This window comes from Marmota marmota, unplaced genomic scaffold (assembly GCF_001458135.2).
Source record: "Marmota marmota marmota unplaced genomic scaffold, marMar, whole genome shotgun sequence".
In the NCBI taxonomy this organism is placed as follows: domain Eukaryota; kingdom Metazoa; phylum Chordata; class Mammalia; order Rodentia; family Sciuridae; genus Marmota; species Marmota marmota.
Genome location: NW_026000205.1, coordinates 5955895 through 5969822, shown reverse-complemented (window position 1 = coordinate 5969822; position 13928 = coordinate 5955895). Strand labels below are relative to the sequence as shown.

General features: G+C 50.5%; 2 protein-coding genes across 4 annotated transcripts; one reads left to right on the top strand and one right to left on the bottom strand.

Moving 5' to 3' along the window:
- Positions 1–497: 497 nt before the first annotated feature.
- Irgq (immunity related GTPase Q) lies at positions 498–8768 on the bottom strand. 2 transcript variants are annotated; one of them, XM_015496754.2, is made up of 3 exons: positions 8513–8768; positions 7555–8080; positions 498–6439 (listed from the first exon to the last, which is right to left on the bottom strand). In XM_015496754.2, exons 1-3 carry the CDS (start codon positions 8766–8768, stop codon positions 5122–5124), a joined length of 2100 nt encoding a protein of 699 aa, XP_015352240.1. In that variant the 3' UTR covers positions 498–5121. The 2 variants fall into 2 exon arrangements, with proteins under 2 accessions (XP_015352240.1, XP_015352241.1); XM_015496755.2 differs by lacking the exon at positions 8513–8768 and adding an exon at positions 8310–8466.
- A 176-nt stretch (positions 8769–8944) lies between these two features.
- Znf576 (zinc finger protein 576) lies at positions 8945–13571 on the top strand. Of its 2 annotated transcripts, none has more exons than XM_015496757.2 (3): positions 8945–9087; positions 9420–9520; positions 11541–13571. In XM_015496757.2, exons 2-3 carry the CDS (start codon positions 9436–9438, stop codon positions 11966–11968), a joined length of 513 nt encoding a protein of 170 aa, XP_015352243.1. In that variant the 5' UTR covers positions 8945–9087; positions 9420–9435; the 3' UTR covers positions 11969–13571. The 2 variants fall into 2 exon arrangements, with proteins under 2 accessions (XP_015352243.1, XP_015352242.1); XM_015496756.2 differs by having other exon boundaries at positions 8986–9127.
- The last annotated feature ends 357 nt before the right edge of the window (positions 13572–13928 follow it).

The window sequence follows — 13928 nt, the reverse complement described above, 5'->3', positions numbered from 1 at the left end:
CCCGTCTTCACCTACTACTGCAAAAAACAAAAAAAACCCTGTGACTCAGAAATCACTTTAAGCTCCTGAGGCTGGCCTTGAACTTGTGATCCTCCTCCTGCCTTGGGGTCCCCAGTCCTAGTTATTACAGGTGTTGCATCAACCACCACACCCAGCAACACTTTCTACTGGTTCGAGGGAACTAGTCACATGGCCTCACACAACCACAGGGAATCCAGGAAGTGCAATCCCACCCTAGGATTATAAAACTGACAGCTGAATGTTTCACAATAGCACGTAGGACCACCAAGGCCTCTTAGAGCTCATTTCTCATGTTACCTTCACAACTCTGTGATAGGCACTGTTATTCTCGTCCTTGTTTTCAAAAGATGAATCTGAAGCTCACAGAAAGGATTCACATTGAAGATTTGAATCACTGGGAGAAAGAGACCACATCACAGAGAGTTAAACAAGTTTGACTGTTGGCTTTCATTGCATAACAAACCACTCCAAAATTCTGTAGTTTATAACAATCAACTTTTATTTAGCTCATTATTCTGTGTATCGGTGAATTGGTCAGGGACCAGCTGGGCGATTCTTCTGCTGGTCTCAGCTGCCAGTCGATTAGGCAGATGTGTTTCTGAGTGTTGGCTGGCTGAGTTGAGGTGCCAAGGACAACTGGGTTACATGTGTCTTCATTACCTAGCAACTGAGCCTAGGCTTCTTAATCTGGCAATGGGGACAGGGGTCCCAGGGACAGCATAAGGAAGTCACGATGCACGAGCACTTTTTAAATCTCTCCTTGCATCAAATTTGCTGTTGCCCCAGTGAATGAGATGAGAGAAGATGATCCAAGGCCACGCTACAGAGAGGCTGAACAAACTGGGGACATTAATGCGTCACGCTGGTCTGGAGTAAATGTGCTCGACCATCAAGGTCCTAACAGTCCCCTTCCAGGATGGCGAAACTCAGATCCTGCAGATAAAAGCTCCTAATCAGGAGCCTAAGGAATTGTTCTCTGGACAGATTCCCCATCATCTTTCCCCTACCCTCGGCCCCAGGAGTCCAGGCTCCCAGCCTAGTCAGGAGGCTCAGCATTTCCCCCACTCAAACCCCCAAAGAACACACAATAGGATTTCTACACATTTTTATTCATTCCTCCAAAAAACACCATAGGTCACCGTACCCTTGATTTGTCCTTCCTGGTTCCCCACTGCAATGGACACAAGCCCCACCATGACCCAGAAATGCAAAAGCTCTGCTACAGTGATGAGGGTGTCTCATTCATTCTCCCATGTTTTGGGGGTCTTTTCTGCTTTGGCTATGGCAACACGAAGGTACATCACACATTCCCAGGTCTCCCAGCCCTGAGATGCCACATTAGACCCATCCCATGGCAGCCTGTGATCTGTCCATAGGGAATTTTAGCCTTTCCTCCTTGGATGCTCCCAGGGACAGATACCTCACTCACACAATCTTGTGACTCTGCAATTCCTAAACTGAATCCATCAAGTCATGATTAAAGGCCACCAGGGCTGGGGATGTAGGTCAGTGGTAGAACACTTACCCAGCAGAACCCAGGATCTGAGGTCCTAGGTTCAATCCCCTAGGGGCAGGGGGACCCAAAAACAGAAGCAAGCACCAAAAACAGAAGCAATGAAACCCAAAGGTGCCAACATACAACTATATAAACATAACGGCATTCAACACACACACACACACACACACACACACACACAAATTGTCTTGTTTTCTTTGATATTATCTCTGGCACGAGGGCACAGGGGATAATAGCAACAAAGCACAGAACAGAGTTGTCCACAAGACAATCTGAGCAAAGGCTTGGCGGTGACAGGTGCCTAAGCTAGAGACATTTTCATGCTGCTCAGGGCTGAAGACGTGTGGGCAAAAGCAAGAGGACTGAGCTCCCAGGCCACCTTCTCAGGAGGGTCTGTAGCATGCTGCACACACATTTATACGTATATCCATCCATACAGGGAACTCTCATAACCTGTATGAGGTAGATGCCATTTGCTGAATGACTTCCCCAAGATCACGCCCAAAGTCAGCAGGCCTGTCTCACCCTACAGCTATGCTAGTAAGTTTCCTGCAATCACAAAAACGTTCTATATTGATACTGGTCAACACTGTAGCCACTAACCACAAGTGGCTACTGAGCACTTGAAATGTGGTAATGCAGCTGAGAAATTGAATTTTTAAATTTTTTTTTGAATTTTTAATTTTATTTACCTAATTTTTTTTAGTTGTAGATGGACATAATATCTTTATTTTATTTGTTTTTATGTGGTGCTGAGGATTGAACTCAGTGCCTCACACATCCAGGCAAGTGATCTACCACCGAGCCACAATCCTAGTTCCTAATTTTATTTACTTTTAACACTCATCTCAGTTATCAAAGAAGTATTAAATATAATTTGATATTGGGTATATGAATCTATGTCACCTATGAATTTTACTTTTTTCAATACTCGGGATTGAACCCCAGGGCATTCTACCAAGCTAAACTCCCAGCTCTTTACCTTCTTTGATGTAGGGTCTCATATAATTGCTGAGGCTGGCCTTCTTGCAATCCTCCTTCTTCAGCCTCCTGAGTAGCTGGGATTACAGGCATGCACCACTGTGCCCAGCCTGAATTTTGTGAAATTTAAAGAGGTCAAACTTTTCTAATAAAAATTTATTATCTGAATTGAGATGCTCTAGGTTTAAAATACAAAAATGGATCTTGAACTAAATGAATGTAAACTATCTCATTACTACCTTTAACACATTATGTGTTGAAATGATAATATTTGGGGGACATTGGGTTAAACAAAATATTAAAATCAATCTTTCTAAGGCTGAGTGAGTTCTGTGCATGAAGCCTAGAACCATTTGGCACCAAGTCAATCATGGCCATTTGACTTTGATGGGACAATTTGTGCCAGTGGTAAGATTAAGCAGAAGATGGGGGTACTGTCCCCCAACTATCTGTCCCTCAGAACAGTAACTCTTGTTTTCAGTTGTCAAGGAAAATAGGATTTCGGATGCATTCATGGTTCTCGTCCAGCCCTTTCATTTCACAGATGGGAAAATAAGGCATAGGTCCAAGTGACAGAGTGAGTGGTGTAACCATGCTTGCTTCTCTCCATCTTGTTCCTCTTTCCTTTCTGGGAGGCCAAAAATATAAATGTTACCCTAGTTCTTAATTTCATTTTTTTGGTGTGTGGTGCTGGGGATTGAACCCAGGGCCTTGTGTATGCGAGGCAAGCACTCTACAAACTGCTCTATCTCCAGCCCTAAATTTTACCCTAGTTCTGCTACTGATCAGTGACTCTAAAAATATTATTTATTAAACACCTACTGTGTGAAAGATACTGTTCTAGGTATTGACTATATACCAGAGAACAAGACAAGCAAAGAGGTAATAGCCAATAAGCAGGTAAATAATAAATAAATAAATAAGGTCATTTATTATAGTGATATTTGCTACAAGGTAAATCAACTGGCCAGAACCAGTAGCAAGGATGTGCAAGCTACATCAGTTAGGGTGGTCAGGAAGGCCTTTCTGAGGGGACATCTGAGTAGAGACCTGATGGACAAGGAGCCAATCATGGGAAGATATGGAAACAGTGTATTACAAGGGAAAATAACAAGTGCAAAGGTCCTGAGGCAGGACTCAAGATTCTACTCTATCAGAAAAACCTATCAGGCTCATTGGGAATGGGATAGGGCAAAGAATGAGAAGAGGCAGGAGCCAGACCACACGAAGCCTTCTTATGGCTATTGGGCCTCCAGCCTGCCCTCTGGACTTGCTCTTCCCATCTGTTAGATTTTTTGACACTATATAATTTCAGGTTTCCTGCCTACACATAGTTAGCAGCTTAAAACACGCAGGCACTGCAGTTTCTGCCTTTGCCTCACCCCTGACACATTCTCACCATCTGGACTACCTACCTGCTCAGCTGTTCTGTGGCAGTGCTACTGGCTGCAGCACCCTCTGTGTACACCAGAAGGCAGAGTCTCTTAGGAATACCCGAGAAGGCCACACAAAAATGTTTGGACTAGTGCAGCAGTACAGCTGTTTCTCTAAAAGCCAGGTGCACAAAACGCCAAAGCAAAAAAGGGTTAAGGCTATTATGACAGAAGAAACCCAGACTGAAACCAAATGAACAAAAAAGGCAATAGAACCATAAAGGAAAGACAGAGGTACACCTACCCTGGAGACACCCTGAATCACACAGCACCTAGACAATGGGTAGGCATACCCCTTCCCAAATTCCTGGGAGCAGCTGCCAGGATCCAAGTATATTAGGGAGAGGTGAGAGGTATGTCTGAAGTAGAGGTTCCTGCTCTGCCACACCTAGACCTCAGGCTACCCCAGAGCCCACCATGCACACACCTCTTGCCCACCTGCTACTTTTCTGGGATCATTCTTCCTACACTAGACCCTTGGAGAGCAAATACAAGACACCCATTCACTTCCAAAAGACCATGGAGTCTTGGACTGTCTCCTGTTGGCTCCCTGTTCCCTTTTCCATATGTAGCCCTTCAATCATCCAAGAATTAGCAACTAAGGCCCACAGCCCCTGCAAATCAGGAACCTGAGACCTCAGACACACAAATCCCACCCCACAGAAGATTCAAAGCCACTGTCCCTCGGCATCCTGGGAGGCTGTATATAGGCCTTTTCCTTCAAGGAAGCAGATCTGTTTCCCTTTGAGGGCCAGATTCAAGGGTTCTGGCTCCTGGAAAACCCAGACCTACTTCCCCAATATGGAGCCCAAGATCCCCCTGTTAGGAATCAAGGCATTCTAGCCTTACTTCCCTGGTGAGGCCCCAAAACTCCAGTTGGAGACCAAGATGCACCCTGCTTCTAGGACTCCAGGTCCCCAACATCCGGACAAGGGTCTGGATGGCCTACTCCCTGATCTATAGAGAAATCAGGAGTCCTGTCCTAGACTCTATTCCCCTACACACATCCAGATGACTAAAAATCAGAACCTGCATCCTCAAACCCCCAGAATTACGAGTATTAGACACCCCCACCCCTTATCTTAAAGGGGCAGACTTCGATCCCCCCCCCCCCCATCTAACGGAGCTTGGGTTTCGCAGCCCCAGAAGCCCTGGCTCCCATCCCATCCCTCACTGGGTGGGCTCAGGGGGCGCCAGCACGGCCTCCGCATCTGCCTGCATCTCTTCTAGTGCCTGCAGCAGGACACCATGGGCCGCGCGGTAGCCCAGACCACCAGTCGCAGCTGCGCCACCCGCAGGCCACAGGAAGGACAGTGCACCCAGCGCTGCGCCCCCAGCAGTGCCCTCACCGGCCCAGGCACCCAGTCTTGCTTCCACCTCTGCACGCGTCACTGGGCCTGGGAAGTGAGTACGGGCGGCCAGCTCCCCAGGAGCCAGGCCCAGGGCACGCTCACGTCGTGCCAGGGCCCCAGGTTCAAGCCCCAGAGCCCGCCGCCACTCGGCCAGCTGTCCCCGGAGAAGTGCCACGTCGCACGCCCAGCCTAGCCCTGGTACAGGGGCTGCTGCTGCCGCCAAACTAGCCAACAGAGCCGGCCTCCATGCCCCAGCACGCAGCGCTGCAGCCTTTCTGCGGGCAGCGCCTGGAGATGTGGGGGGCAGCGCCAGCAGCAGTGCCCCAGCCTGGGCTGGCGGAAGCCCGCGCTGCAGCCATTCGCATAGCGCGGGGAGTCCACCAGGCCGCAGGGGAAACACTGGTGGGGGAGCCTCCTCCAGCACCTCCCACGTCTCGTCCTCCGGACTCAAAGCACCAGTGCCCCCTGAGTCCCCACTGCCTGATTTCTTGGCGCCGACACCTTCGCTGCTAGCCTTCTCTGAATCTTCCCCACCTGCTTTCTGAGATCCAGTGCCAGGTTTTTCCTTTGGGTCGTTGGGTGCATTCTCCAGTCCCCCTTCGCCTTTCTTCTGTAAGTCTGCATCCCTGGGCTTTATTTTTTCCTCTTCCAGAGACTCTGGATCCTCGCCCTCACCATCTGTTCGCACGCAGACGAGGGGCCCATCTGGTACCACCAAGGAGCGGACCTGGGCCCAGTCCTTCTCAGTGGGGGCCCCGAGAGTGACGAGGATGAGGGCATCATAGTGGGTGGGGTGAGGGGCAGCAGCAGGGGAAGTGCCCATGGGACCCAGAGGCACAGTCCAGAGCACTACATTTGGGCGCTCTGGTGCTGGGAAGGGGGTGGGCACTGTGGGTACAGAAGCAGGAACTGCACCAGGGTCGCTGGGATCCAACCCAAGTAGCATGTTCAGCACAAGGCCTATGTCAGTTGTGCCAGTCACTGCCAGGTCCAGTCTTGCGCTGCCCAGGCGCTCCAGGCCTGAGCGCACCCAAGACAAAGCTGCCTCAAGGCCACCGGTCTCAAAGGCCTCCCGCACAGCCTCCAGCTCAGCTGCGCCCAGCACCTCAAAACCATCCTGGGCCGGTGGCAGGAGCCTGTGGGAACAGGGAGGGATGCAGTCAAGGGTAGCTAAACATGGGGAAATCTGGGGAACAAAGCCTGGGCTACTGTGACAAGGGTGGAGCTTTCTGAACAATCCTGGGGTGAGGCAGGAGCAGGAAAGGGAGGGGCCAGACTAATCAGGAGGGCTCTGCTCCTACTCCCAGATCTCAAGGGCCTTGATAAACCCACTGGTTGACTTGGGATCTGGTTCATAAATGAGGGCTCCCCCAGGACCAAGATTTCTCTGGGACACACCCAGGGGTTAGTAGTGGGGGCAGGTTTCCTGGAATCTGTTGGGTGTAACCAACTCATATGGGATTAGCTTAGAGGAAGGACAGAATGGCAACTATATCGTAGCCTAAAGAAATTGAGCACTATTGACAAATGAGGGGGTCTCCAAGTGTGTTCTTTCCAGAAGCCAGGAGTTAGGAGGGTCAGTGAGGGGAGAAACATCTCTGATACTAGCTCCTACCAAGGACATGTGACTAAGGTGACACAAGGCAAGTGAGGCTAAGGAAAAAAGATGCCACTTTTTAAGTTCCAATTTGACATCCATAAAATGAGGTGGCTGACAGTAGGGGGTGGGGAGTTTAGGAGGTAGCCAGCAAGTGGAAACAGAAACGAGAGGTAACTGGAGAAAGGAAGTGAGGGAGGACTTCAAGATATAATAAAGGTCATTGCAGGTATGCCTTTTGGGCAACTGGCGTTGCTTGGGAGCCAAATTGATGGTAGGAGAGGAGAAAAGGACTTGAGAATTTGAGTCTGGGTAAAATCTTCACTAGGATCACAAACTTTTGTGGTGAAATGGAGTCTTACTTCAAAAATTTTTTTTGCCTGCGGGCAGTATTTGCAGGCTAGCTCCAGGTCCGTCCTAGAATTCTTGCAGAGCTTGTGACCTAGAAGGCTCTCAGGAGGCGGGGCTTGACAAGGGTCAAGCAGAGCACAAGCTTGGGGTGGAGTCTCTCGGACCTCAAAAACCATGAGGACCAGGCGGGATCTGGGCAAAGGAGAGGAGCCTTGGCAGTAGTCTCCCCTCAAACTCCTCAGGGATGGGGTCTAGACGAAGGGGATCATGCCTCCCCACCCAGCCTGAAAGCCTGTCACTCACCTCTGCAGCGCCTCCGCCTGGCTCCGCAGTGCCACCCGCAGGCGTTCTAGCTCCTCCCAGCAATCGCTGCTGCAGCACTCTGCTGGCAGCACAAAGAGAGTGGCCGCTCCTAACCCGGCGCTGTTCAGCAAGGCTGCTGTCTGAGCCCGGGCATCATTCTGCGAATCCCCATGGCGGAGGTTCCGCACAGCAAGCAGCGGGGTCCCTCGGGCTAGGGCGGCCCGCGCTGCCTCTGCCAATGCTGGGTCCAAGAGCTCCCCGTTCCCCTCGGGCCCGGGTAGCACCAATACCAGCACATTGGCCTCCGCCGCCCAGGGCCCCGGCACCGCGGGTGGGCAGCTCAGTTCACCCAGGAAAAGACCTGGGCCCGCAGCTCTCAAACTAGGGATCCCAGAGTCCGGCCGTCCTTCGGGGATCTCTACCGTCTCCACATTCTTGTCGCAAAGCGCTGCAATTAGCGAGGATTTTCCTGAGCCCGGAGGCCCGAGGAATAAGGCAGTCACGTCACCCCGCGGCGGAAGCATTGCTGGAAAACAAGGGCGGGGAAGACACGAGTCAGGCAACACCTGGCCTTTTTCTTCCTTAGCCCAGTCTTCAGTCCTCCACCCTGTCTCCTATTTCCATACCTGGGTGTCACGCTCCAGGACCTAGAAACCCAGCATATTGGGCTTATTCCCTGGGGGCCCCGGCGCCTATTCACCCTTTTTCTGAGTGCTAACGTTTCCCTTTCTACTTCAACACCTCAGAAGCCCAACCTTCAATCTCCTGTCCCTCGGGGACCCGGGGATGACTCTTCCTCCTCCCAAATCACCAACGGAGCAGAAAGCCAACACACCAGGAGCACAGCTGGTGGCGGCTGGTCAGTCGCAGAGGAGACTGACCAGCCCGGAGGACGGAGGCCGAGGAGGCCAGAACGCCCAGATTTAAAGACATTAGGACGCGATCGGACAGTTCTAACCTGACGCCACTCCCTCTACCAGGCGGGGTATCTTGGAACTTGACGGTGGAGACAGCGTGTTCTTGGCTGCAGAACAGCTGAACCGTGCGCGCTCCCCAGCTTCTGCGGTCTCCGGGCCTAGAACAATGAAGGGGGCGAGGCGCTTGCGCGCCGCGAGCGCCCACCTAACTGGGCGCAGGAAACTTAGATATGTACGGTACACACGGTTCACAACGTCATCACAGTGCGTCCAGGTCAAGGAAGGACCCCCGGCCATTATTCTGAGGACCGGGCCTGTGTGACTGTACTACTGCCGGACAGCAATCCCTGACCTCGGCGTCGAGAGGCTCTTCCGGAGAAAGGACGCGGAGACCCCGGAACCTCGAGTCTGGGTGGGCCCTACCCTACTCCCCTCGGGCGGCGGCACTGTGGCGCGCGGCTGACAGGCGCAGCGAAAGGCAGCCCTCTGCCATAGAAAAGCAGAGGCCGGGACGACTGGTCCGGAGCGGGAGCTGAAGCTGTGCTGCAGCAGCGGGACACTGCGACTGGCAGCGTGCTTGAGAGGCAGCGGCTCTGAGTGGAACAAGCCACAGGATGTCAGAGAAAGATGTCTCCCGGGAAGAGGCGGGTTAAAGGGTGGGAACGACGACCCTCCCCAAGATATGAGAGACTGGAATGAGATTGGTGTCCAGACCAAGGGTCCCACCCTGTCAGGGAGTTAGCTGGGTGGAGGAAGTCATAGGTCACACAGGTGGGAAGGGCCCAGGGGAAATCACAACCCCAGGGAGTCTAATCTAGGTGGGTTGAAGCTTGTCTAGAGAAAGCGCCGTCAGCGAGTTCCAGGAGGTGGGCACTAAAGGATTAGCAGGCTCCTTAGGGCTGGTGACAAATGAGGAGCCTCACGCACGCGTATTCCTGTCTTGACCAGAGGAGTCTCAGTCACCATGGAGGACTCACACCCCGAAGACACCATGGAGCAACAGGATTCACCCAAGGACAGGAGGCCCAGCAGCCCAGGAGGCAACATCTGTGAGTACTGCTGGCCAGAGGAGGGTGACCCACAAGCCTATGCATTCCGTGCCTATGGTGCTACGGGGCCCTGCCTGTTGGGAAGGGGATGGAACGACCTAGAGCTGGCCTACCAGGAACTGCCTCTCCTCATGCTTATGCTCAGGTGTACTCACCTTGCTCTTGCACCTAGCAGAAAAGGGATGCAGTTCAGAGGGATAGGGTGGCTTCCAAGAGAGGTTTGGGTTAGAAGTGAGGCTAGGAATCTCTCTACTGTGAGGGAAGCACCAAGGTTCTGGCCCCAACTCTGACCTAAATTTTGAATGTGGTGGCCCCTCTGTCAAAAGAGGCTGCCACACTGGGCTCAGTGGAACAGGCCTGTAATCCCAGGATCTCTGGCTGAGGCATGAGGATCAAGTACAAGGCCAGCCTCAGGCAACTTAGACTCTGTCTCAAAATAAAAAATGAAAAGGTTGAGGATGTATAGCTGGTAGAGATCCCTGCATTCAGTTCCTAATACAGGAGATGGGAATGGGAGACCTGCCACTACCCACCTCCAAGGGCTGTTATGGGATTAACTGCAGAAAAGGGGGGAAAGCCTGATTTTAATAAAGGTACAATGTTTGACTTACAGTAGCAGCAGCTCCTGTTGAATGCTTAATATGTGCTAGGTGCAGTCATTCTCATACTGAGTTTAACACTCATTCAGTACTCTTAATCATGGACCCCGTGTCACTTTAAGATGAGGGAACTGAGTCAGAAATATGTAACAAGAGCCATAGTATCAGTGCGGTCTAGCTAGATCACCAGCAACACATCTGTCTTGTTTGAACAGATTGGGTTTATTGTTCACATATCATGGGGAAACTAGAGTATATCAGGATGTGTTTTTAAAACGGATTTATAGGGAGCTGGGTGCAATGTCACATGCCTGTAATCCCAGTGACTTGGGAGGCTGAGGCAGGAGGATATGTTCAAAGCCAGTCTCAGCAACTCAGTGAGGACCTAAGCAATTTAATGAAATCCTGTCTCAAACAAAACAAAAGCCCCAAACAAACAAGCAAAAAACCTGGGGATCTGGCTTAGTGGTTTTAAGTGCCTCTGGGTTTAATCCCCAGTACAAAAAAATAATGTAGCTTACATGTGATGATTTGGGAATGGGTCAAAGAAAAGGGCTTTTGCTAGGGATTAGATACTTCCAGGAAGTAGGAACAGCTCTCACTGGCTCTCTTAACCTTATCTAGGAGGAGAAAAAATATGAGGTCAAGTTGTGATTGATAAAGCAGCTGTGATCACTCACATTATCAAGAATAGAGGGGTGGCTGGTCATGGCTTAGACAATGTTCACGTTTTGTTTGTATCCAGATATTATTATGGTGTGGTCTTGTCTTGACTCATCCCAGTCGTGGCAACACCTTGTCTGTCACTGTGAGTCTGTGGAATGGTGTTCAGAGGAACACCAAGGCCTTGCCATGTCAGGTCTGCTCCCAGATATCAGGCGCTTTTCTCTGTCTTGGGAGTAATAACTGCAAACATTGTTTAAAGCAGCACTATATAAATTAACTAGTTCCTTCCAAAAATCCTAAAAAAAGATGCTGTTATTACCTCATTTTCCAGGTGAGCAAACTGTTGTACTTGCCTAGGAAGTGGTGGAGCTGGGGTCCAATCCCAGGCACTACTCTAGCCACCACATGTTGTGTCAGATAGGCAGATTCCCTGGCCCTACCTTTTCGTTTTCTAGCTTTGTGATTGTGGGTAACTTGCTGACCTATTGAGCCTTGTGTCTGCTCACCCATAAAATGGGTTTTTAACAGTTCTGCACTTGCTTGTACAACACCAGTAGAACACCAAGGCCTTGCCATGTCAGGTCAGCTTCTAGATATCAGGCGCTTTTCTCTGTCTTAGGAATAATAACTGCAAACATTTAACTCATTCCTAGCACATATAGCATTCAGTGGTAGTTGCTGGCATAATTCTGGGGCTTGGGAGAGGTCCTGGATACTCCTGCTGGCCTTCCCCGACCTCTCCCCACATCCCTTAGGCCACCTAGGGGCCCCGCAGTGCACCCGCTGCCTCATCACCTTCGCCGATTCCAAGTTCCAGGAGCGTCACATGAAGCGGGAGCACCCAGCGGACTTCGTGGCCCAGAAACTGCAGGGGGCTCTCTTCATCTGCTTCACCTGCGCCCGCTCCTTCCCCTCCTCCAAGGCCCTGATCATCCACCAGCGCAGCCATGGTCCAGCAGCCAGGCCCTCCTCGCCAGGTGCACCCACCACTGCCCAGCCCACCTTCCCTTGTCCTGACTGTGGCAAGACCTTTGGGCAGGCTGCTTCTCTGAGGCGGCACCGCCTGGTGCATGAGGCCCACACCCACCCTGGTCCCTTTGCTTGTACAGAGTGTGGTCAGGACTTTGCCCAGGAAGCAGGGCTCCATCAACACTATATTCGACATGCTCGGGGGGAGCTCTGAGTACAGCGTAAGCCCTCAACAGTGCTTAAGATGCACACTCTGGTTGGTGGGACCCACCCATGATAAGGGCACAGGTCTTCTGGGGGCTTTGAAGGGATTTGCTTCCCACCCTGGGAAGGCAAAAAGGCTCTGGACAAATAGGACCCAGAAGGTTGTCATTTAGACTTTCAGTCTTTAGCGGACATAGGTCCTTTAGGGAAACAGTGAAATCAGCAAACAGTGAGATCTTTTTAAGAAAATGAGCAAGGAAAAAAATGCACAATAGAGAAGGAAAAATTATTCTCCCTCATTCCCAGTTAAATAACTAGCTGCAGATTGTGTAATCACCTTTAATGTTTCCCAGATGGGTGCCATGGACTGCAGGAGCAAATTGCCCTGGATCTGTGCCTGAGTAGGGGGCAGGGAAGGGCGGTGCTGCTATCCTGTAATGAGACTGGGTGCGTTCCAGACCTGGAGCAACCTGGGTATTTGGGGATGGGGCAGCAAGGTGGGAGCCAGACCCCAAGTCAAAAGGCATTGCAGTTTAGGTCCTGTCTCCTCCCTGTCTGCCAGCCCTCCCCACTCAGAGAGCAGCCATGGCATTGGATGACACAAGAGCATTATGCCCTATTTAAATAATTTTGTGTACCATTCTAGGAATGGGATTTTTTTTTTAATATATGTGTAGGGGAGATGGCATGAATAAGCTAACAGGAATAGTATCTAAAAACTAAACATCCATATTAAAATGTCTAAACAGGGAGCTCTGGATTTTGAGTGGGAATTGCTAGAGAACATAAGGATGTGGGGAGGAGGGAGCTCAGGGCAGAGTTGGCCTAGTCCTGTAGGGAAACTAGTTTGGAGTCAAGCAGAGATACCTTCTGCTTCATGTTTCATTTGGCCAACACTGGGAGATTTCCCATTAAGATCCTATTTTCAGTTCTCTTGAAAAGACCAGGACTTACACTGTCAGCAGGGCAAAAGCTACAAGCTGCAGCTAAGCGGTGAGTGTCGCCCTCAGCCGGAGATAAGTCCTTCCAGGCCCATTTTAGTCCCTAACAATGCCTGCCCTGCCTCTGGAGACAATAGCTGATGCTCTGCATTCATTGCTCAGGCTGTATTTGAATTGAGGGATGTTTTTTAAATCCACAGGTGAGGTGGTTATGGGAGAAATTGATAGCTCTCTCAATTTTTAGTTAGGCATATGGGAGCACAAGACCACACATCCCAGACTCCCCTGCAGCTAAATGTGGTCATGTGGCTGAGTTCTGGCTAAACTCCTAGGTAAAATAGTCAGGCCTGAAAAAGGTACATGTCCTTCCTCTAATTGGAACGTGGACACGGTGCCCAGCCACCTTGGACTGTGAGTACAAGAGCAGTATATGGGACGGCAGAGCAACAACACAGCAGGAGCCTGGGTCTCTGGCCAACCTCACAGGATGTCACCATACCAGCCACCATTCTGATAACATGTAAGAGAAGCAACTGTATCTTGTTTAAGCCACCATCATTTTGGGTCTCTTGTTTTAGGCAGAATTTCAAGCCCAAGGCAGGAGTCTGCAAACTATGGCAAAATCAAGCCAGCTGCTGCTGAGTTTTACAAATAAAGTTTTATTGGAACGTACTTGGCCTTTTTCTTTTCTTTTCTTTTTTTTTTGTTCTATGGCTGTTTTCACATTGAATGGCAGATTTGAGTAGTTGCAGCAGAGCCTCATGGTCCACAAATCCATTTGTCCCTTTAGCATAAAAGTTTGTGAACCCCTTATTTAACTGAAGACTCCTGTTGGACTCCCTCTCTTCAAACCTACTCTGAGTCTGGAATCACAGATTCCCACCCTGGGAAATACTAGTCCTACCTGGTGTGTGTGTGTGCACGCGCATGTGCATAGGATTTGGGACAGGTCTATCCTGGAACTCTTTGCTGAGGTGACTTATGGGGAAACAGGTTTATAGTTAGTTGACTATCACACTTCTTTTCTCC